This window comes from Oncorhynchus keta, unplaced genomic scaffold (genome assembly GCF_023373465.1).
Source record: "Oncorhynchus keta strain PuntledgeMale-10-30-2019 unplaced genomic scaffold, Oket_V2 Un_contig_27657_pilon_pilon, whole genome shotgun sequence".
Classification (NCBI taxonomy): Eukaryota; Metazoa; Chordata; class Actinopteri; order Salmoniformes; family Salmonidae; genus Oncorhynchus; species Oncorhynchus keta.
This window is the reverse complement of record NW_026285639.1, coordinates 35,312-59,248: the sequence shown is the minus strand read 5'-3', so window position 1 is coordinate 59,248 and position 23,937 is coordinate 35,312. Positions and strand designations below refer to the sequence as shown.

Genomic DNA, 23,937 nt, shown 5'->3' with positions numbered 1-23,937 from the left:
GTTTGTATACACACACCGTAAAGCTTTTTGTACTTGTATATTGAGCATTTATAGCCCCAGTGGAATATATCTACAACTTCTTCAAAATGTCAAATGTGATCAATTTACCACAACTGTTTTGTTGAAATATCTCCAAGTTGTGAGTCCATCTTGTGTTAACGTGAATAACGGGGGGGAGAGTTGCCAGCTCCCGGGGCAGTTACACCTAGAACCCTACTATGTTTTGATCCTTTAGAACATTATTTTTAAACGAATCTAAACTACTGGAATTAAAAATAAATTTGGACTAAAAAACTTCCATGTAAATTAAATATGTAAATCATGTTAAGTAGCCTGATAATGAACCCATGTATTGATGTGAAAACAGATTTGTATTTATATCAATTAATGTGTTTGTAAAAATCAATTGAAAATTGAAAATAAATTGAAATTTAATTAAATAACAGAAGACCAAAGTTATCGCTGTGGTCGTCGGACGGAAGTTGTCCAGATCAGAGCTGGGAGCGCGTCGCCGTGGTTACAGACGCGGTGCGGCAGCGCGTCGCCGTGGTTACAGATGCGGTGAATCAACGCGACCTTTCTGCTTCTCTGGCGCTCGGTGGCAGCAGCGTCACGTTGTCTCGCCAGCTGACCGGAATTATAACGCCACCGTTTGTAAAATACACACACCGCCCCAACCCCCCTCCAACATTCTTCTATCCTCCCCGTCCTGCGGGCACCAGGACCGGCTGCTTGGCGTCTGTCTCGCGCCTGGCCGGTTGGAGGTTATTTTTAGTGTCCGGTTGGTTCGTGTTGCAGTGTGGGAGTCACGATAGATCATTTTTCCTCTACAGCCCAACCGGGAGACGCTCACGCCGAGTTACTGAGAATTCTGCTAGAATAAATGGATATAACAGTTACGGGCCCTCCGTGAGCCTTAACCGGTGGAATAACAAGCCCAGCTGTCCGGTAGGAATTAAGGGACGACATTGCCGAGCTTTTCTTAACAGAGAAAAGGATATTTAAACCCCACGAGCGCACCATAGCCTACTGAAGCCGTTATCAGAGATGGCCAGCACCGGGACTGAGCGCGAGGAACCTCACGTTCCCCTGGACGAACTGAGACATCCCGAGTCTGCATTCAGAGAGTCGCAGAAGTGGATTGAGGTGAGATGTCTGTGTATAAACAGGGTTATTACCGGGGTTCCTCTTCATGGAATACCTAGGATAGGGTAAGTAATCCCTCCCCCCGCCCCAAAAAAAAGATTTAGATGCAAGTGGCTGTTCCACTGGATGTCATAAGGTGTATGCACCAATTTGTAAGTCGCTCTGGATAAGAGCGTCTGGACTTAAATGTAATGTAAATGTTATAAATGTTATATTACAGTAGGAGGTTCTAGACACCGGTGTTATAAATGTTATATTACAGTAGGAGGTTCTAGACACCGGGGTTATAAATGTTATATTACAGTAGGAGGTTCTAGACACCGGGTTATAAATGGGTTATAAATGTTATATTACAGTAGGAGGTTCTAGACACCGGGGTTATAAATGTTATATTACAGTAGGGGTTATAAATGTTATATTACACAGTTTCTAGACACCGGGTTATAAATGTTATATTACAGTAGGAGGTTCTAGACACCGGGGTTATAAATGTTATATTACAGTAGGAGGTTATAGATATTACAGTAGGAGGTTCTAGACACCGGGGTTATAAATGTTATATTACAGTAGGAGGTTCTAGACACCGGGTTATAAATGTTATATTACAGTAGGAGGTTCTAGACACCGGGGTTATAAATGTTATATTACAGTAGGAGGTTCTAGACACCGGGGTTATAAATGTTATATTACAGTAGGAGGTTCTAGACACCGGGGTTATAAATGTTATATTACAGTAGGAGGTTCTAGACACCGGGGTTATAAATGTTATATTACAGTAGGAGTTCTAGACACCGGGTTATAAATGTAATATTACAGTAGGAGGGTTATAAATGTTATATTACAGTAGGAGGTTCTAGACACCGGGTTATAAATGTTATATTACAGTAGGAGGTTCTAGACACCGGGGTTATAAATGTTATATTACAGTAGGAGGTTCTAGACACCGGGGTTATAAATGTTATATTACAGTAGGAGGTTCTAGACACCGGGTTATAAATGTTATATTACAGTAGGGGTTATAAATGTTATATTACAGTAGGAGGTTCTAGACACCGGGGTTATAAATGTTATATTACAGTAGGAGGTTCTAGACACCGGGGTTATAAAAATGTTATATTACAGTAGGAGGTTCTAGACACCGGGGTTATAAATGTTATATTACAGTAGGGGTTATAGACACCGGGGTTATAAATTTTATATTACAGTAGGAGGTTCTAGACACCGGGGTTATAAATGTTATATTACAGTAGGAGGTTCTAGACACCGGGGTTATAAATGTTATATTACAGTAGGGGGTTATAAATGTTATATTACAGTAGGAGGTTCTAGACACCGGGGTTATAAATGTTATATTACAGTATGAGGTTCTAGACACCGGGGTATACATGTTATATTACAGTAGGGGTTATAAATGTTATATTACAGTAGGAGGTTCTAGACACCAGGGTTATAAATGTTATATTACAGTAGGAGGTTCTAGACACCGGGGTTATAAATGTTATATTACAGTAGGAGGTTCTAGACACCGGTGTTATAAATGTTATATTACAGTAGGAGGTTATAGACACCGGGGTTATAAATGTTATATTACAGTAGGAGGTTCTAAACACAGGGGTTATAAATGTTATATTACAGTAGGAGGTTCTAGACACCGGGGTTATAAATGTTATATTACAGTAGGAGGTTATAGACACCGGGGTTATAAATGTTATATTACAGTAGGAGGTTCTAGACACCGGGGTTATAAATGTTATATTACAGTAGGAGGTTCTAGACACCGGGGTTATACATGTTATATTACAGTAGGAGGTTCTAGACACCGGGGTTATAAATGTTATATTACAGTAGGAGGTTCTAGACACCGGGGTTATAAATGTTATATTACAGTAGGAGGTTCTAGACACCGGGGTTATAAATGTTATATTGCAGTAGGAGGTTCTAGACACGGGGTTATAAATGTTATATTACAGTAGGGGGTTATAGATGTTATATTACAGTAGGAGGTTATAGACCCCGGGGTTATAAATGTTATATTACAGTAGGAGGTTCTAGACACCGGGGTTATAAATGTTATATTACAGTAGGAGGTTCTAGACACCGGGGTTATAAATGTTATATTACAGTAGGAGGTTCTAGACACCGGGGTTATAGATGTTATATTACAGTAGGGGGTTATAAATGTTATATTACAGTAGGAGGTTATAGACACCAGGGTTATAAATGTTATATTACAGTAGGAGGTTCTAGACACCGTTATAAATGTTATATTACAGTAGGAGGTTCTAGACACCAGGGTTATAAATGTTATATTACAGTAGGAGGTTCTAGACACGGGGTTATAAATGTTATATTACAGTAGGAGGTTCTAGACACCGGGGTTATAAATGTTATATTACAGTAGGAGGTTATAAATGTTATAAATTACAGTAGGGGTTATAAATAAATTATATTACAGTAGGGGTTATAAATGTTATATTACAGTAGGAGGTTCTACATTATAAATGTTATATTACAGTAGAAGGTTCTAGACACCGGGTTATAAATGTTATATTACAGTAGGGGTTATAAATGTTATATTACAGTAGGAGGTTCTAGACACCGGGGTTATAGATGTTATATTACAGTAGGAGGTTATAAATGTTATATTACAGTAGGAGGTTCTAGACACCGGGGTTATAAATGTTATATTACAGTAGGAGGTTCTAGACACCGGGGTTATAAATGTTATATTATATTACAGTAGGGGGTTATAGATGTTATATTACAGTAGGAGGTTCTAGACACCGGGGTTATAAATGTTATATTACAGTAGGAGGTTCTAGACACCGGGGTTATAAATGTTATATTACAGTAGGAGGTTCTAGACACCAGGGTTATAAATGTTATATTACAGTAGGGGGTTATAGATGTTATATTACAGTAGGAGGTTCTAGACACCGGGGTTATAAATGTTATATTACAGTAGGAGGTTCTAGACACCGGGGTTATAAATGTTATATTACAGTAGGAGGTTCTAGACACCGGGGTTATAAATGTTATATTGCAGTAGGGGGTTATAGATGTTATATTACAGTAGGGGGTTATAAATGTTATATTACAGTAGGGGGTTATAAATGTTATATTAAAGTAGGGGTTATAAATGTTACAGTAGGGGGTTATACATGTTATATTGCAGTAGGGGGTTATAAATGTTATATTACACTAGGGGGTTATAAATGTTATATTACAGTAGGGGGTTATAAATGTTATATTACAGTAGGGGGTTATAAATGTTATATTACAGTAGGGGGTTATACATGTTATTACAGTAGGGGGTTATAAATGTTATATTACAGTAGGGGGTTATAAATGTTATATTACAGTAGGGGGTTATAAATGTTATATATTACAGTAGGGGTTATAAATGTTATATTACAGTAGGGGTTATAAATGTTATATTTACAGTAGGGGTTATAAATTTATATTGCAGTAGGGGTTATAAATGTTATATTACAGTAGGGGTTATAAATGTTATATTACAGTAGGGGTTATAAATGTTATATTACAGTAGGGGGTTATAAATGTTATATTACAGTAGGGGTTATAAATGTTATATTACAGTAGGGGGTTATAAATGTTATATTACAGTAGGGGTTATAAATGTTATATTACAGTAGGGGTTATAAATGTTATATTACAGTAGGGGGTTATAAATGTTATATTACAGTAAGGGGTTATAAATGTTATATTGCAGTAGGGGTTATAAATGTTATATTACAGTAGGGGTTATAAATGTTATATTGCTGTAGGGGGCTATGGGGATTATAAAATGTTATATTGCAGTAGGGGTTATAAATGTTATATGGGTAGGGGTTATAAATGTTATATTACAGTAGGGGGTTATAAATGTATATTACAGTAGGGGTTATAAATGGGGATAGCCTATAAAATGTTATATTACTGTAGGGGTTCTGGACTGGAGACCTGGGACTGAGGGGTAGCCTATAAATGTTATATTGCTGTAGGGGGTTCTGGACTGGAGACCTGGGACTGAGGGGATAGCCTATAAATGTTATATTGCTGTAGGGGTTCTGGACTGGAGACCTGGGACTGAGGGGATAGCCTATAAATGTTATATTACTGTAGGGGTTCTGGACTGGAGACCTGGGACTGAGGGGATAGCCTATAAATGTTATATTACTGTAGGAGGTTCTGGACTGGAGACCTGGGACTGAGGGGATAGCCTATAAATGTTATATTACTGTAGGGGTTTTGGAGACCTGGAGACCTGGGACTGAAGGGGATAGCCTATAAATGTTATATTGCTGTAGGGGGTTCTGGACTGGAGACCTGGGACTGAGGGGATAGCCTATAAATGTTATATTGCTGTTTCTGGACTAGACCTGGGACTGAGGGGATAGCCTATAAATGTTATATTGCTGTAGGGGGTTCTGGACTTTAGACCTGGGACTGAGGGGATAGCCTATAAATGTTATATTACAGTAGGGGGTTCTTGACTTTAGACCTGGGACTGAGGGGATAGCCTATAAATGTTATATTGCTGTAGGGGGTTCTTGACTTTAGACCTGGGACTGAGGGGATAGCCTATAAATGTTATATTGCTGTAGGGGGTTCTGGACTGGAGACCTGGGACTGAGGGGATAGCCTATAAATGTTATATTGCTGTAGGGGGTTCTGACTTTAGACCTGGGACTGAGGGGATAGCCTATAAATGTTATATTGCTGTAGGGGGTTCTGGACTTTAGACCTGGGACTGAGGGGATAGCCTATAAATGTTATATTGCTGTAGGGGTTCTGGACTGGAGACCTGGGACTGAGGGGATAGCCTATAAATGTTATATTGCAGTAGGGGTTCTGGACTGGAGACCTGGGACTGAGGGGATAGCCTATAAATGTTATATTGCAGTAGGGGGTTCTGGACTGGAGACCTGGGACTGAGGGGATAGCCTATAAATGTTATATTACAGTAGGGGTTCTTGACTGAGACCTGGGACTGAGGGGATAGCCTATAAATGTTATATTACAGTAGGGGGTTCTGGACTGGAGACCTGGGACTGAGGGGATAGCCTATAAATGTTATATTGCAGTAGGGGGTTCTTGACTTTAGACCTGGGACTGAGGGGATAGCCTATAAATGTTATATTGCTGTAGGGGGTTCTGGACTGGAGAGCTGGGACTGAGGGGATAGCCTATAAATGTTATATTACAGTAGGGGTTCTGGACTGGAGACCTGGGACTGAGGGGATAGCCTATAAATGTTATATTGCTGTAGGGGGTTCTGGACTGGAGACCTGGGACTGAGGGGATAGCCTATAAATGTTATATTACAGTAGGGGGTTCTGGACTGGAGACCTGGGACTGAGGGGATAGCCTATAAATGTTATATTGCTGTAGGGGGTTCTGGACTGGAGACCTGGGACTGAGGGGATAGCCTATAAATGTTATATTACAGTAGGGGGTTCTGGACTGGAGACCTGGGACTGAGGGGATAGCCTATAAATGTTATATTGCTGTAGGGGGTTCTGGACTGGAGACCTGGGACTGAGGGGATAGCCTATAAATGTTATATTACAGTAGGGGGTTCTGGACTGGAGACCTGGGACTGAGGGGATAGCCTATAAATGTTATATTACAGTAGGGGGTTCTGGACTGGAGACCTGGGTCTGAGGGGATAGCCTATAAATGTACTGTTGCCCTGTCACCTGTTGTCTCGCAGGGTGTCCGGTTACAACTTGACTAGAAGGCACAATGTGGGACATTACTGCTGCGTGATGAAGTGTGTGTGTGTGTGTGTGTGTGTGTGTGTGTGTGTGTGTGTGTGTGTGTGTGTGTGTGTTTGATTGAAACTAAGGGAATATGATCTAGTAAGGGATGGAACTTACTAGAATAGTATCTCTCGGTGGCCATGTTTGGTTTGTCTGAAGACACCTGGAGAGAGAGACCCGTTCCCCCTGAGCGCATGCACCAGAACCCCGCCTCCCGCAGACGAGAGCCAGGAGATTCCGGGTGGTAACCATGGCAGTGAACATGTGGACTAGTATTCACGCACATGGCTCTCTCTCTGTGACGTTTACAATCAGTGACCTCTGTGTGTGTCGAGGGGGAGGGTCTTGTTATTGTGAGTAGATCTACATGGTAACCTGTTTCCCCACCTTCTGATTGGTGGACAGCGACTGAGTGAAGCTGGTTCAACACTTCCTGTTTCAACCAGAGATCATGAGGATGAGGACGACGATGGTATCTTTGGTATCTTGTCAATCACCACCCACACACACGCACGCACGCACGCACGCACACACACACACACACACACACACACACACACACACACACACACACACACACACACACACACACACACACACACACACTCTGTCTTAGGTCAGTTAGGATCAACACTTTATTTTAAGAATGTGAAATGTCAGAATAATTGTAGAGAGAATGATTTATTTCAGCTTTTATTTCTTTCATCACATTCCCTTTCTTTCATCACAAGTTTACATACACTCAATTAGTATTTGGTAGCATTGCCTTTACATTTTTTTAAACTTGGGTCAAACATTTCGGTAGCTTTCCATAAGCTTCCCACAATAAGTTGGGTGAATTTTGGCCCATTCCTCCTGATAGAGCTGGTGTAACTGAGTCAGATTTGTAGGCCTCCTTGCTCGCATTCACACTTTTCAGTTCTGTCCACATTTCTATGGGATTGAGGTCAGGACTTTTGTGATGGAAAAATGACTTGTGTCCTTCACAAAGTAGATGTCCTAACCGACTTGCCAAAACTATAGTTTGTTAACAAGAAATGTGTGGTGGTTGAAAATGGAGTTTAATGACTACAAACTAAGTGAATGTAAACTTCTGACTTCAAATGTAGGTAGCACACAGGAGGACATTTATCTCTGTTGAGATCATTTCCTTTTTAATTTATAGCCAGAGGTAAAACATTTCCTGTTTTGACTAATTTAATAGAGTGGGTTGGTCTGCTCAATACCAAATTAGCATACCCCTGAGCTGAGCAACTGGGTCTTCCTCTATACCCACCCACCTGTGGATGGGACTACCAGCTCTCTGTAACCTAGAGGGCAACCAGTGGGTCTGTCTCCTCTATACCACCCACCTGGTAGTGTGGTGGATGGGACTACCAGCTCTCTGTAACCTTGAGGGCAACCAGTGGGGTCCATCTCCTCTATACCACCCACCTGGTAGTGTGGTGGATGGGACTACCAGCTCTCTGTAACCTAGAGGGCAACCAGTGGGTCCATCTCCTCTATACCACCCACCTGGTAGTGTGGTGGATGGGACTACCAGCTCTCTGTAACCTAGAGGGGCAACCAGTGGGTCCATCTCCTATACCACCCACCTGGTAGTGTGGTGATGGGACTACCAGCTCTCTGTAACCTAGAGGGCAACCAGTGGGTCCATCTCCTCTATACCACCCACCTGGTAGTGGTGGATGGGACTACCAGCTCTCTGTAACCTAGAGGACAACCAGTGGGTCCATCTCCTCTATACCACCCACCTGGTAGTGTGGTGGATGGGACTACCAGCTCTCTGTAACCTAGAGGGCAACCAGTGGGTCCATCTCCTCTATACCACCCACCTGGTAGTGTGGTGGATGGGACTACCAGCTCTCTGTAACCTAGAGGACAACCAGTGGGTCCATCTCCTCTATACCACCCACCTGGTAGTGTGGTGGATGGGACTACCAGCTCTCTGTAACCTAGAGGACAACCAGTGGGTCCATCTCCTCTATACCACCCACCTGGTAGTGTGGTGGATGGGACTACCAGCTCTCTGTAACCTAGAGGACAACCAGTGGGTCCATCTCCTCTATACCACCCACCTGGTAGTGTGGTGGATGGGACTACCAGCTCTCTGTAACCTAGAGGACAACCAGTGGGTCCATCTCCTCTATACCACCCACCTGGTAGTGTGGTGGATGGGACTACCAGCTCTCTGTAACCTAGAGGACAACCAGTGGGTCCATCTCCTCTATACCACCCACCTGGTAGTGTGGTGGATGGGACTACCAGCTCTCTGTAACCTAGAGGACAACCAGTCTGTCTCCTCTATACCACCCACCTGGTAGTGGGTGGATGGGACTACCAGCTCTCTGTAACCTAGAGGACAACCAGTAGGGTCTGTCTCCTCTATACCACCCACCTGGTAGTGTGGTGGATGGGACTACCAGCTCTCTGTAACCTAGAGGACAACCAGTGGGTCCATCTCCTCTATACCACCCACCTGGTAGTGGTGGATGGGACTACCAGCTCTCTGTAACCTAGAGGACAACCAGTGGGTCCATCTCCTCTATACCACCCACCTGGTAGTGTGGTGGATGGGACTACCAGCTCTCTGTAACCTAGAGGACAACCAGTGGGTCCATCTCCTCTATACCACCCACCTGGTAGTGTGGTGGATGGGACTACCAGCTCTCTGTAACCTAGAGGACAACCAGTGGGTCCATCTCCTCTATACCACCCACCTGGTAGTGTGGTGGATGGGACTACCAGCTCTCTGTAACCTAGAGGACAACCAGTGGGTCCATCTCCTCTATACCACCCACCTGGTAGTGTGGTGGATGGGACTACCAGCTCTCTGTAACCTAGAGGGCAACCAGTGGGTCCATCTCCTCTATACCACCCACCTGGTAGTGTGGTGGATGGGACTACCAGCTCTCTGTAACCTAGAGGACAAACCAGTGGTCTGTCTCCTCTATACCACCCACCTGGTAGTGTGGTGGATGGGACTACCAGCTCTCTGTAACCTAGAGGACAACCAGTGGGTCTGTCTCCTCTATACCACCCACCTGGTAGTGTGGTGGATGGGACTACCAGCTCTCTGTAACCTAGAGGACAACCAGTGGGTCCATCTCCTCTATACCACCCACCTGGTAGTGTGGTGGATGGGACTACCAGCTCTCTGTAACCTAGAGGACAACCAGTGGGTCCATCTCCTCTATACCACCCACCTGGTAGTGTGGTGGATGGGACTACCAGCTCTCTGTAACCTAGAGGACAACCAGTTCTGTCTCCTCTATACCACCCACCTGGTAGTGTGGTGGATGGGACTACCAGCTCTCTGTAACCTAGAGGGCAGACCAGTGGGTCCATCTCCTCTATACCACCCACCTGGTAGTGTGGTGGATGGGACTTTCTCTCCTTCTCTGTAACCTAGAGGACAACCAGTGGGTCCATCTCCTCTATACCACCCACCTGGTAGTGTGGTGGATGGGACTACCAGCTCTCTGTAACCTGAGGACAACCAGTGGGTCTGTCTCCTCTATACCACCCACCTGGTAGTGTGGTGGATGGGACTACCAGCTCTCTGTAACCTAGAGGACAACCAGTGGGTCTGTCTCCTCTATACCACCCACCTGGTAGTGTGGTGGATGGGACTACCAGCTCTCTGTAACCTCCAACCAGTGGGTCTGTCTCCTCTATACCACCCACCTGGTAGTGTGGTGGATGGGACTACCACCAGCTCTCTGTAACCTAGAGGACAACCAGTGGGTCCATCTCCTCTATACCACCCACCTGGTAGTGTGTGGATGGGACTACCAGCTCTCTGTAACCTAGAGGACAACCAGTGGGTCTGTCTCCTCTATACCACCCACCTGTAGTGTGGTGGATGGGACTACCAGCTCTCTGTAACCTCAATCTGGGTCATCTCCTCTATACCACCCACCTGGTATGTGGTGGATGGGACTTCTCTCCAGGACAACCAGTGTCCATCTCCTCTATACCTCTCACCTGGTCTAGTGTGGTGGATCTCTCCACTCTGTCTCCTAGAGGACAGCAGTCTCTCTCTCCCACCTCTATATCCATCTCTATCTCCAGTGTCTCTCTGGGCTCCTGTCTCTCTCTCTATCTATCCCTGTCTCTCTCTCTCTCTCTCCCACCTGAGGACTCTCTCTCTCTCCACCTGTCTCTCTCTCTCTCTCTCTCTCACCTGTCTCTCTGGATCTATATCTCAGCTCTCTCTCCACCTGTCTCTCTCTCTATCTCCTCATCTATATCTGGTGGATCTCCAGCTCTCTGTCCACCTGTCTCTCTCTCTCTCTCTCTCATCTATATCTCCATCTCTCTTTCTCTCTCTCTCATCTATATCTATTTCTCTCTCTCTCCACCTCTCCTCTCTCTCTCTCTCTCTCTCTCCACCTCTCTCTCATCTCCATATCTCTCTCCTCTCTCATCTATCTCTCTCTCTCATCTACCTGTCTTCTCTCTCTCTCATCTATATCTCTCTCTCTGTCTCATCTATATCTCTCTCTCATCTCATCTCTATCTCTCTCTCTCTCTCCACCTCTCATCTATATCTCTCTCTCTCCACCTGTCTCTCTCAATCTGTCTCTCTGTCTCTCTCTTCTCTAATTCTCAAGTTATTTATGACTGTAAGGCTGCTCTCTCTTTCTCAAGTTATTTAGTGTCTGTGTGTGTGTGTGTGTGTGTGTGTGTGTGTGTGTGTGTGTGTGTGTGTGTGTGTGTGTGTGTGTGTGTGTGTGTGTGACATTGGTGTCCAAGGAAACATAACAGCAGCAGCCTTCAGGTTAGTTTGTCTCCTCGAGGCCCGCCCCTGCATGGCACAGCGGCCACATAGAAATGTGTGTTCTAAACATGTGTGTTCTAGAACATAGAGACTCTGACGTGTGTTCTAGAACATAGATACCTTCTGACGTGTGTTCTAGAACATAGAACATGTGTTCTAGAACATAGATACCTCTGACGTGTGTTCTAGAACAGAGAGACCTCTGACGTGTGTTCTAGAACATAGATACTCTCTGACGTGTGTTCTAGAACATAGATACCTCTGACGTGTGTTCTAGAACATAGATACCTCTGACGTGTGTTCTAGAACATAGATACCTCTGACGTGTGTGTGTGTGTGTGTGTGTGTGTGTGTGTGTGTGTGTGTGTGTGTGTGTGTGTGTGTGTGTGTGTGTGTGTGTGTGTGTGTGTGTGTGTGTGTGTGTTTTTTTTTGTACATGCCAGATGTCACAGCTGTCCTTGCAGGGATTAATTGGAATAGCTTCAGATGTCCAACTGCAATATCTCTGTGGGGGTGTGTGTGTAATCTGGAGAGTTAAATGGAGAGAGAGTCCGTACAATAATTATACATTTGATTAATATAGATTATAGAAAATTATTATATGAAATAACTGTTTGATTGGGCCTCCTCGTCGCGCCAAGGACTAAGGCACCGCATCGCAGTGTTGAGGCGTCACTACAGATCCAGGTTCGTTGGTAAACTGGGGTTGATGTCCTGATGTTGAGTCAGGAGAATAGTGTCTATCGTTGGATGTTGAGTCAGGAGAATAGTGTCTATCGTTGGATGTTGAGTCAGGAGAATAGTGTCTATCGTTGGATGTTGAGTCAGTAGAATAGTGTCTATCGTTGGATGTTGAGTCAGTAGAATAGTGTCTATCGTTGGATGTTGAGTCAGTAAAATAGTGTCTATTGTTGGTAAACTGGGGTTAATAACCTGATGTTGAGTCAGGAGAATAGTGTCTATCGTTGATGTTGAGTCAGTAGAATAGTGTCTATCGTTGGATGTTGAGTCAGAGAATAATGTCTATCGTTGGTAGACTGGGGTTAATAATCTGATGTTGAGTCAGTAGAATAGTGTCTATCGTTGGATGTTGAGTCAAGAGAATAGTGTCTATTGTTGGTAGACTGGGGTTAATAATCTATGAACTGGACTGTGTGTTTAGTAGACAGTAGGGCCTGTCATCATTCACTATGAACTGGACTGTGTTTACAGGCAGACAGGGCCTGTCATCATTCACTATGAACTGGACTGTGTGTTAACAGGCAGTAGGGCCTGTCATCATTCACTATGAACTGGACTGTGTGTTTACAGGCAGTAGGGCCTGTCATCATTCACTATGAACTGGACTGTGTGGCAGTAGGGCCTGTCACAGAATTGGACTGTGTGTTAACAGGCAGTAGGGCCTGTCATCATTCACTATGAACTGGACTGTGTGTTTACAGACAGTAGGGCCTGTCATTCACTTCTGGACTATGAACTGACTGTGTGTTTACAGACAGTAGGGCCTGTCATCATTCACTATGAACTGGACTGTGTGTTTACAGACAGTAGGGCCTGTCATCATTCACTATGAACTGGACTGTGTGTTTACAGGCAGTAGGGCCTGTCATCATTCACTATGAACTGGACTGTGTGTTTACAGGCAGTAGGGCCTGTCATCATTCACTATGAACTGGACTGTTGTGTGTTTTCACAGGCAGTAGGGCCTGTCATCATTCACTATGAACTGAACTGTGTGTTTACAGGCAGTAGGGCCTGTCATCATTCACTATGAACTGGACTGTGTGTTTACAGGCAGTAGGGCCTGTCATCATTCACTATGAACTGGACTGTGTGTTTACAGGCAGTAGGGCCTGTCATCATTCACTATGAACTGAACTGGTGTTTACACTGGCAGTAGGGCCTGTCATCATTCACTAGGGCCTGTCATCATTCACTATGAACTGGACTGTGTTTACAGACAGTAGGGCCTGTCATCATTCACTATGAACTGGACTGTGTGTTTACAGACAGTAGGGCCTGTCATCATTCACTATGTCATCATTCACTATGAACTGGACTGTGTGTTACAGACAGTAGGGCCTGTCATCATTCACTATGAACTGGACTGTGTGTTTACAGGCAGTAGGGCCTGTCATCATTCACTATGAACTGGACTGTGTGTTTACAGACAGTAGGGCCTGCCATCATTCACTATGAACTGGACTGTGTGTTTACAGACAGTAGGGCCTGCATCATTCACTATGAACTGGACTGTGTGTTTACAGGCAGTAGGGCCTGCCATCATTCATATGAACTGGACTGTGTGTTTACAGACAGTAGGGCCTGTCATCATTCACTATGAACTGGACTGTGTGTTTACAGACAGTAACAACAACGTGACTTCAGATCATTAGAACACATTCACCAAAAAGACACAAAATACACCTGAATAGATTTCTGTAAATATTTAAAAACACAACGAGAGTCCTCCTCCTACATTAGGGAACTTTACAGTCCTATTGATTAAACAACCATGAAAAGACAGGTTCTCGCTCCCTCAGTTATACACATCAACAACAACCAGATCAACAACTTATGCTAGCCAGAGCAAGATGAACTCATATCTAACAAAGAAACATTAGGTAAACCCTCTCAAACTTTTCCAGCTCGTTGGCTGTCAAAATTGGACTGATAAACGATGGAGCTTACCCACCAATGCATGCTTGTCCCAACCCACGCTTTGACAACTGAATGGGAACTTGCCTGCCCTCACATTTGATCGATTTAAAAAAATATATATATATTTTACCTTTATTTAACCAGGCAAGTTAGTTAAGAACAAATTCTTATTTTCAATGACGGCCTAGGAACAGCGGGTTAACTGCCTGTTCAGGGGCAGAACGACGGATTTGTACCTTGTCAGCTCGGGGGTTTGAACTTGCAACCTTCCGGTTACTAGTCCAACGCTCTAACCATTAGGCTACCCTGCCGCCCCTACGCTCTAACCACTAGGCTACCCTGCCGCCTCTACGCTCTAACCACTAGGCTACCCTGCCGCCCCGATGCCAAATACATTTGATTGACAACTAGGGGTGCGTTCATAATTGCCTCCAGTGTGTCAGAATGCGATCTGGGTCGTTTGTAAATTCAGAGCGTTTCGCTGTCTCAGTGTTCTGTTATGGAAGGTTGAGTCAACTACAACAATGTCTGTGTTCTGTTATGGAAGGTTGAGTCAACTACAACAATGTCTCAGTGTTCTGTTATGGAAGGTTGTGTCAACTACAACAATGTCTCAGTGTTCTGTTATGGAAGGTTGTGTCAACTACAACAATGTCTCAGTGTTCTGTTATGGAAGGTTGAGTCAACTACAACAATGTCTGTTCTGTTATGGAAGGTTGTCAACTCTGTCTCAGTGTTCTGTTATGGAAGGTTGAGTCAACTACAACAATGTCTCAGTGTTCTGTTATGGAAGGTTGAGTCAACTACAACAATGTCTCAGTGTTCTGTTATGGAAGGTTGTGTCAATGTCTCAGTGTTCTGTTATGGAAGGTTGAGTCAACTACAACAGTGTTCTGTTATGTCTCAGTGTTCTGTTATGGAAGGTTGTCTCAGTGTTCTGTTATGGAAGGTTGAGTCAACTACAACAATGTCTCAGTGTTCTGTTATGGATTTTTTGGCTCAAATAGAACAACAATGTCTCATGTTCTGTTAAAACCCCTTTGAAGTTCATGGTTTTTGTAGCATGAACTGGGAATGTGATATTTTTGACTGATATTATGATTGTCTGTTTTGTTTCATGTCTGCCAAGTAGTTAAAAAACTTTCCCTTCCACTCTACATTATTACTGTAATGATGCTCTTATTACATATGTGTTAACTGTTGTTACTTCTGTTGTCAATTCACTTGTTTCATATGTTGTTAATGTTCTTAGTTAATTTGAATAAATGTATTTGATGTACAAATGTAATGTTTTTCTGTCATTTAGATTTCAGGAAGAAATTCCTGTAAATGTACAGCATTATACTGGCAACAGTTGGCAGCTTTAAGGTTGAATGAAATATTACTGTAAAATACATGATAAACTGGGTGGTTGGAGCCTACAACAATGTCTCACGCTGATTGACTGTTAGCCGTGGTATACAACGGTTTGACAAAACATATTTTACTTTTCTAATTCGTTGGTAACCAGTTTATGATAGCAATAAGGCACCTCGGTTTGTGGTATGTGGCAATAAACTCACGGTTAACGGCTGATGCTATCAAGGCACTCCACGTTGCGTGTGCCCAAGAACAGCCTAAGCCATATTCACATCCTCAGTGCCTTACTGCTTAATTATAGCATCAATGCTGTTAAGCAAATGTACAATGTTATGCTGGTGCCAATAATGACTGTGCATTTACAGAGAAAAGACAGGGTATGGCTAAACCCAGTTTTAAAAACCTGGTTAGAACCTCTTTATAACCTGGTTAGATCCTGGCTAGAACCTCTTTAAAACCTGGTTAGAACCTCTTTATAACCTGGTTAGAACACTCTTTATAACCTGGTTAGAACCTCTTTATAACCTGGTTAGAACCTCTTTATAACCTGTTAGAACATAACCTCTTTTTATAACCTGGTTAGAACCTCTTTATAACCTGGTTTGAACCTCTTTATAACCTGGCTAGAACCTCTTTATAACCTGGTTAGAACCTCTTTATAACCTGGTTAGAACCTCTTTATAACCTGGTTAGAACCTCTTTATAACCTGGTTTGAACCTCTTTATAACCTGGTTAGAACCTCTTTAGAACCTATGGCTGGTTGAACAGTCTTTATAACCTGGTTAGAACCTCGTTTATAACCTGGAACCTTTAGAACCTCTTTACAACCTGGTTAGAACCATTTTTAGCCTGGTTAGAACCTCTTTATAACCTGGTTCCTTTTTTTAACCTGGACTTAGAACCTGGTTAGAACCTCTTTAGAACCTGGTTTGAACCTCTTTAGAACCTTTTTAGAACCCTTTTAGAACCTGGCTAGAACCTCTTTATAACCTGGTTAGAACCTATTTATAACCTTGTTTGAACCTCTTTAGAACCTGGCTAGAACCTCTTTAGTACCTCTTTTAAGCTGGCTAGATCATCTTTATAACCTGGTTAGAACCTCTTTATAAGCTGGTTAGAACCTCGCTAGAACCTGGTTAGAACCTTGCTAGAACCTGGTTAGAACCCTCTTTATAACCTGGTTAGATCCTCTTTATAACCTGGTTAGATCCTCTTTATAACCTGGTTAGAACCTCTTTAGAACCTGGTTAGAACCTCTTTATAACCTTGTTTGAACCTCTTTAGAACTGTGTTTGAACCTCTAGAACATTTTAGAAGCCGGTTAGAACCTCTTTATAACCTTGTTTGAACCTTTTTAGAACCTTTTTAGAACCTGGCTAGAACCTCTTTAGAACCTGTCTAGAACCTGGCTAGAAACTCTTTAGAATCTGGTTAGAACCTATTTAGAACCTGGCTAGAACCTGGCTAGAACCTCTTTAGAACCTTTTTATAACCTGGTTAGAACCTCTATAGAACCGTGATGATGTGTGTTCTCCCCAGGAGGTGACGGGAAAAAGTTTCGGTGAGAAGGACTTCCGGAGCGGCCTGGAGAACGGGATCCTGCTCTGCGAGTGAGTCTGTGACCTCACTTCCGCCTTTGAAATCCCCACAATCCTCTGCTGTTCCACTGTCTCTCATTAAACACACACACACACACACACACACACACACACACACACACACACACACACACACACACACACACACACACACACATACATACTGAGTGTAGTGAAGTATTTGTCTGTGTCTCTTCCAGGTTACTGTGTTCCATCAGACCAGGTTTGGTCCAGAAAATCAACAGACTACCCTCGCCCATCGCTGGACTGGTCAGTACCACTAAATCAAATGGTTTAGAAACACCATTCTACGTCAGCCGATGTCACAAAGTGCTGTACAGAAACCCAGCCTAAAACTACAAACAGCAAGCAATGCAGATGTAGAGGCACGGAGGCTAGGGAAAACTCCCTAGAAAGGCAGGGACCTAAGAACAAACGTAGAGACGAACCAGGCTCTGAAGAGTAGCCAGTCTTCTGGTACTATACTAATATTACCTAACCAATAACTAGGCTGTACTGGGTAGAGAGGAACCAGGCTCTGAAGAGTAGCCACTCTTCTGGTACTATACTAATGTTACCTAACCAATAACTAGGCTGTACTGGGTAGAGAGGAACCAGGCTCTGAAGAGTAGCCACTCTTCTGGTACTATACTAATGTTACCTAACCAATAACTAGGCTGTACTGGGTAGAGAGGAACCAGGCTCTGAAGAGTGGCCAGTCTTATGGTACTATACTAATATTACCTAACCAATAACTAGGCTGTACTGGGTAGAGAGGAACCAGGCTCTGAAAGAGTGGCCAGTCTTCTGGTACTATACTAATGTTACCTAACCAATAACTAGGCTGTACTGGGTAGAGAGGAACCAGGCTCTGAAGAGTAGCCAGTCTTCTGGTACTATACTAATATTAACTAGGCTAACCAATAACTAGGCTGTACTGGGTAGAGAGGAACCAGGCTCTGAAGAGTAGCCAGTCTTCTGGTACTATACTAATGTTACCTAACCAATAACTAGGCTGTACTGGGTAGAGAGGAACCAGGCTCTGAAGAGTGGCCAGTCTTCTGGTACTATACTAATGTTACCTAACCAATAACTAGGCTGTACTGGGTAGAGAGGAACCAGGCTCTGAAGAGTGGCCAGTCTTCTGGTACTATACTAATGTTACCCAATAACTAGGGTCTGGGTCCAGGCTCTGAAGAGTAGTCTATATACTAATGTTACCTAACCAATAACTAGGCTGTACTGGGTAGAGAGGAACCAGGCTCTGAATGCCACTTCAATACTACACTGTGCTAACCACTGCTACTGCACTCATACTGTACTAATACTGCACTAATACTACACCAATGCTGTTACTAATACTGCATTAATACTACACCAATACTGCCTAATAATGGTACACTAATGCTACACTGATACTGCTCATGCTTGCTAATGTTATGAATGCTGCGCTTGTGCTGCTACACGTGCTGCTAATGCTGCACTAATATTGTACTAATATTACACTGAATGCTGCACTGCTGCTGCTATTGCGCAAATGCTGCTAATACTGCACTGTGCCATTACTGTGCGCGCTACTGCACTGATAATGCTGCTAATGCTACTGCGCTGTGCTGCACTGATGCTGCACTGTGCTGCTGTGCTGCTGTGCCAATACTGCACTAATGCTGCTGGTGCTGCACTGGATGCTGCTGTGTTGCTGTGCTGCGGCGGATGCACTGCTGCTGCGCTGTACTGCACTGGTGCTGCACTGATGCCACACGGATACAAGCACTGCTACTGCACTAATGCCACTAATGCTACTGGTACTACACTGATGCCATGAATACAACACGGCTACTGCACTAATACCACACTAATGCTACACACTAATTCGACACTAATACTACACTAATACTACACCAATACTGCACTAATACTACACTAATACTGTGCTAATGCTAACATAATACTGCACTAATATTGCGCTAATGCTACACTAAATCCAATCAAATGTATTTATATAGCCCTTCCGTACATCAGCTGATATCTCAAGGTGCTGTGCAGAGCCCAGCCTAAAACCCCAAACAGCAAGCAATGCAGGTGTAGAAGCACAGTGGCTAGGAAAAACTCCCTAGAAAGGCCAAAACCTAGGAAGAAACCAGGGAACCAGGCTATGTGGGGTGGCCAGTCCTCTTCTGGCTGTGCCGGGTGGAGATTATAACAGAACATGACCAAGATGTTAAAATGTTCATAAATGACCAGCATGGTCGAATAATAGTAAGGCAGAACAGTTGAAACTGGAGCAGCAGCACGGTCAGGTGGACTGGGGACAGCAAGGTCAGGTCATCATGGGTCAGGTAGTCCTGGGACATGGTCCTAGGGCTCAGGGTCCTAGGGCTCCAGGTCCTCCGAGAGAGAAAGAAAGAAAGGAGGAGAGAATTAGAGAGACGCACACTTAGATTCACACAGGAGAAGTACTCCAGATATAACAAACTGACCCTCGCCCCGACACATAAACTACTGCAGCATAAATACTGGAGGCTGAGACAGGAGGTTCAGGAGACACTGTGGCCCCATCTGAGGACACCCCGGACAGGGCCAAACAGGAAGGATATAACCCCACCCACTTTGCCAAAAGACAGCCCCCACCACTAGAGTGTTGGACACCCCCGGACAGGGCCAAACAGGAAGGATATAACCCCACCCACTTTGCCAAAGCACAGCCCCCACACTAATAGTGTTGGACACCCCCTGGACTGGGCAAACAGGAAGGATATAACCCCACCCACTTTGCCCAACTGCTACACCCCCCACACTAATAGTGTTGGACACCCCCGGACAGGGCCAAACAGGAAGGATATAACCCCACCCCACTTTGCCAAAGCACAGCCCCCTCACTAATAATGTTGGACACCCCGGACAGGGCCAAACAGGAAGGATATAGCCCCACCTCTCTTTGCCCCAGCACAGCCCCCACACTAATAGTGTTGGACACCCCCCTCCTCCCAGGGCCAAACAGGAAGGATATAACCCCACCCACTTTGCCAAAGCACAGCCCCCACACTAATAGTGTTGGACACCCCCCCCAGGGCCAAACAGGAAGGATATAACCCCACCCACTTTGCCAAAGCACAGCCCCCCACACTAATAGTGTTGGACACCCCCTCCCAGGGCCAAACAGGAAGGATATAACCCCACCCACTTTGCCAAAAGCACAGCCCCCTCCCACTAATAGTGTTGCCTATGCTCATTGCTGGACTGGTCCAGTATTATACTACTATATTACTACAATACTACTGCTATACTGCTACACTACTACTGCAATACTAAATAAACTAAACCTCTACTCTCTTTTCCTCTCTCCCTCCCCCCCTCCCATTCCCTCTCCCTCCTCATTCCTCTCCCTCCTCCCCTCCCCATGCCTCTCCCTCCCCCCCTCCCTCCCATTCCTCTCCCTCCCTCCCTATTCCTCTCCCTCCCTCCCCATTCCTCTCCCTCCTCCCTCCCCCATTCCTCTCCCTCCTCCCTCCCCATTCCTCTCCCCATCCTCCCTCCCCATGCCTCTCCCTCCCCCCCCTCCCTCCCATTCCTCTCCCTCCCCTCCCTATTCCTCTCCCCCCTCCCCATCCCTCCCCATGCCTCCCTCTCCCTCCCTCCCTATTCCTCCCCCTCCCTCCCCATTCCTCTCCCTCCTCCCCCCTCCCTCCCCATTCCTCTCCTCCTCCCCCTCCCTCCCCCATCCCTCTCCCTCCTCCCCCTCCCTCCCCCATCCCTCTCCTCCCCCTCCCTCCCCCCTCCCTCCCCATTCCTCCTCCCCCTCCCCATCCCCATCCCCTCTCCCTCCTCCCCCTCCCTCCCCATTCCTCTCCCCATTCCTCTCCCCCATCCCCCTCCCTCATTCCTCTCCCTCCTCCCCCATCCCTCCCCATTCCTCTCCCTCCTCCCCCCCTCCCTCCCCTCCTCCCCCCTCCCTCCCCATTCCTCTCCCTCCTCCCCCATCCCTCTCCCTCCTCCCCCTCCCTCCCCATTCCTCTCCCTCCTCCCCCCTCCCTCCCCATTCCTCTCCCTCCTCCCCCCTCCCTCCCCATTCCTCTCCCTCCTCCCCCATCCCCAGGACAACCTGTCAGTGTTCCTCAGAGGCTGTGAGGAGTTGGGTCTGAAAGGTTCCCAGCTCTTTAATCCGGGAGACCTTCAGGACACCTCCATACAAGCCAACCTCAGGTTAGAGAGAGAAACGTGTGTGCGTGCGTATATATAAATATACACAGTATATAACTAGGCCCCTATCAAGGCCTGAACTGTCCCTCAGAAACCCTTCCTCTCCCTATCAAGGCCTGAACTGTCCCTCAGAAACCCCTCCTCTCCCTATCAAGGCCTGAACTGTCCCTCAGAAACCCCTCCTCTCCCTATCAAGGCCTGAACTGTCCCTCAGAAACCCTCCTCTCCCTATCAAGGCCTGAACTGTCCCTCAGAAACCCTTCCTCCTATCAATGCCTGAACTGTCCCTCAGAAACCCTCCTCTCCCTATCAAGGCCTGAAATGTCCCTCAGAAACCCCTCCTCTCCCTATCAGGCCTGAACTGTCCCTCAGACCCCCTCTCCCTATCAAGGCCTGAACTGTCCTGTCCCCTCAGAAACCCCTCCTCTCCCTATCAAGGCCTGAACTGTCCTCAGAAACCCTCCTCTCCCTATCAAGGCCTGAACTGTCCCTCAGAAACCCTCCTCTCCCCTATCAAGGCCTGAACTGTCCCTCAGAAACCCTTCCTCTCCCTATCAAGGCCTGAACTGTCCCTCAGAAACCCCTCCTCTCCTATCAAGGCCTGAACTGTCCCTCAGAAACCCCTCCTCTCCCTATCAAGGCCTGAACTGTCCTCAGAAACCCTCCTCTCCCTATCAAGGCCTGAACTGTCCCTCAGAAACCCCTCCTCTCCCTATCAAGGCCTGAACTGTCCCTCAGAAACCCTTCCTCTCCCTATCAATGCCTGAACTGTCCCTCAGAAACCCTTCCTCTCCCTATCAAGGCCTGAACTGTCCCTCAGAAACCTCCTCTCCTATCAAGGCCTGAACTGTCCCTCAGAAACCCCTCCTCTCCCTATCAAGGCCTGAACTGTCCTCAGAAACCCCTCCCTCTCCTATCAATGGACTGAACTGTCCCTCAGAAAATCCCCTCCTCTCCCTATTAAGGCCTGAACTGTCCCTCAGAAACCCTCCTCTCCCTATCAAGGCCTGAACTGTCCCTCAGAAACCCCTCCTCTCCCTATCAAGGCCTGAACTGTCCTCAGAAACCCCTCCTCTCCCTATCAAGGCCTGAACTGTCCCTCAGAAACCCTCCCTCCCTATCAAGGCCTGAAACTGTCCCTCAGAAACCCTGTCCCTATCAAGGCCTGAACTGAAACCCTTCCTCTCCCTATCAAGGCCTGAACTGTCCCTCAGAAACCCTCCTCTCCCTATCAAGGCCTGAACTGTCCCTCAGAAACCCTCCTCTCCCTATCAAGGCCTGAACTGTCCCTCAGAAACCCTCCTCTCCCTATCAAGGTCTGAAATGTCCCTCAGAAACCCCTCCTCTCCCTATCAAGGCCTGAACTGTCCCTCAGAAACCCTCCTCTCCCTATCAAGGCCTGAACTGTCCCTCAGAAACCCCTCCTCTCCCTATCAAGGCCTGAACTGTCCTCAGAAACCCTCCTCTCCCTATCAAGGCCTGAACTGTCCCTCAGAAACCCTCCTCTCCCTATCAGGCCTGAACTGTCCTCAGAAACCCCTCCTCTCCCTATCAAGGCCTGAACTGTCCCTCAGAAACCCTTCCTCTCCTATCAAGGCCTGAACTGTCCCTCAGAAACCCCTCCTCTCCCTATCAAGGCCTGAACTGTCCCTCAGAAACCCTCCTCTCCCTATCAAGGCCTGAACTGTCCCTCAGAAACCCTCCTCTCCCTATCAAGGCCTGAACTGTCCTCAGAAACCCTCCTCTCCCTATCAAGGCCTGAACTGTCCTCAGAACCCTCCTCCTCCCTATCAAGGCCTGAACTGTCCCTCAGAAACCCCTCCTCTCCCTATCAAGGCCTGAACTGTCCCTCAGAAACCCCCTCTCCCTATCAAGGCCTGAACTGTCCCTCAGAAACCCCTCCTCTCCCTATCAAGGCCTGAACTGTCCCTCAGAGCCCTTCCTCTCCTATCAAGGCCTGAACTGTCCCTCAGAAACCCTCCTCTCCCTATCAAGGCCTGAACTGTCCTCAGAAACCCCTCCTCTCCCTATCAAGGCCTGAACTGTCCCTCAGAAACCCCTCCTCTCCCTATCAAGGCCTGAACTGTCCTCAGAAACCCTTCTCCCTATCAAGGCCTGAACTGTCCTCAGAAACCCCTCCTCTCCCTATCAAGGCCTGAACTGTCCCTCAGAAACCCTCCTCTCCCTATCAAGGCCTGAACTGTCCCTCAGAAACCCTTCCTCTCCCTATCAAGGCCTGAACTGTCCCTCAGAAACCCTTCCTCTCCCTATCAAGGCCTGAACTGTCCCTCAGAAACCCTTCCTCTCCCTATCAAGGCCTGAACTGTCCCTCAGAAACCCCTCCTCTCCCTATCAAGGCCTGAACTGTCCCTCAGAAACCCCTCCTCTCCCTATCAAGGCCTGAACTGTCCCTCAGAAACCCTT

General features: G+C 45.9%; 1 protein-coding gene and 1 long non-coding RNA gene across 2 annotated transcripts in view; both read left to right on the top strand.

Annotated features, from left to right (window-relative positions):
* Positions 1 to 903: 903 nt before the first annotated feature.
* Positions 904 to 23,937, top strand: part of LOC127922917 (LIM and calponin homology domains-containing protein 1-like) — a 58,322-nt gene continuing 35,288 nt past the window's right edge. Inside the window, exons 1-4 of the mRNA XM_052506920.1 lie at positions 904 to 1,146; positions 17,255 to 17,325; positions 17,514 to 17,583; positions 21,410 to 21,516. Coding sequence (XP_052362880.1) covers positions 1,048 to 1,146; positions 17,255 to 17,325; positions 17,514 to 17,583; positions 21,410 to 21,516 — 347 coding nt within the window. The 5' untranslated portion in view covers positions 904 to 1,047. The remainder of the gene's footprint in view (positions 1,147 to 17,254; positions 17,326 to 17,513; positions 17,584 to 21,409; positions 21,517 to 23,937) is intronic.
* On the top strand, positions 14,417 to 15,341 carry LOC127922916 (uncharacterized). The gene is made up of 3 exons (XR_008112783.1): positions 14,417 to 14,988; positions 15,106 to 15,191; positions 15,305 to 15,341. It is a non-coding gene; the product is annotated as an uncharacterized LOC127922916 (long non-coding RNA).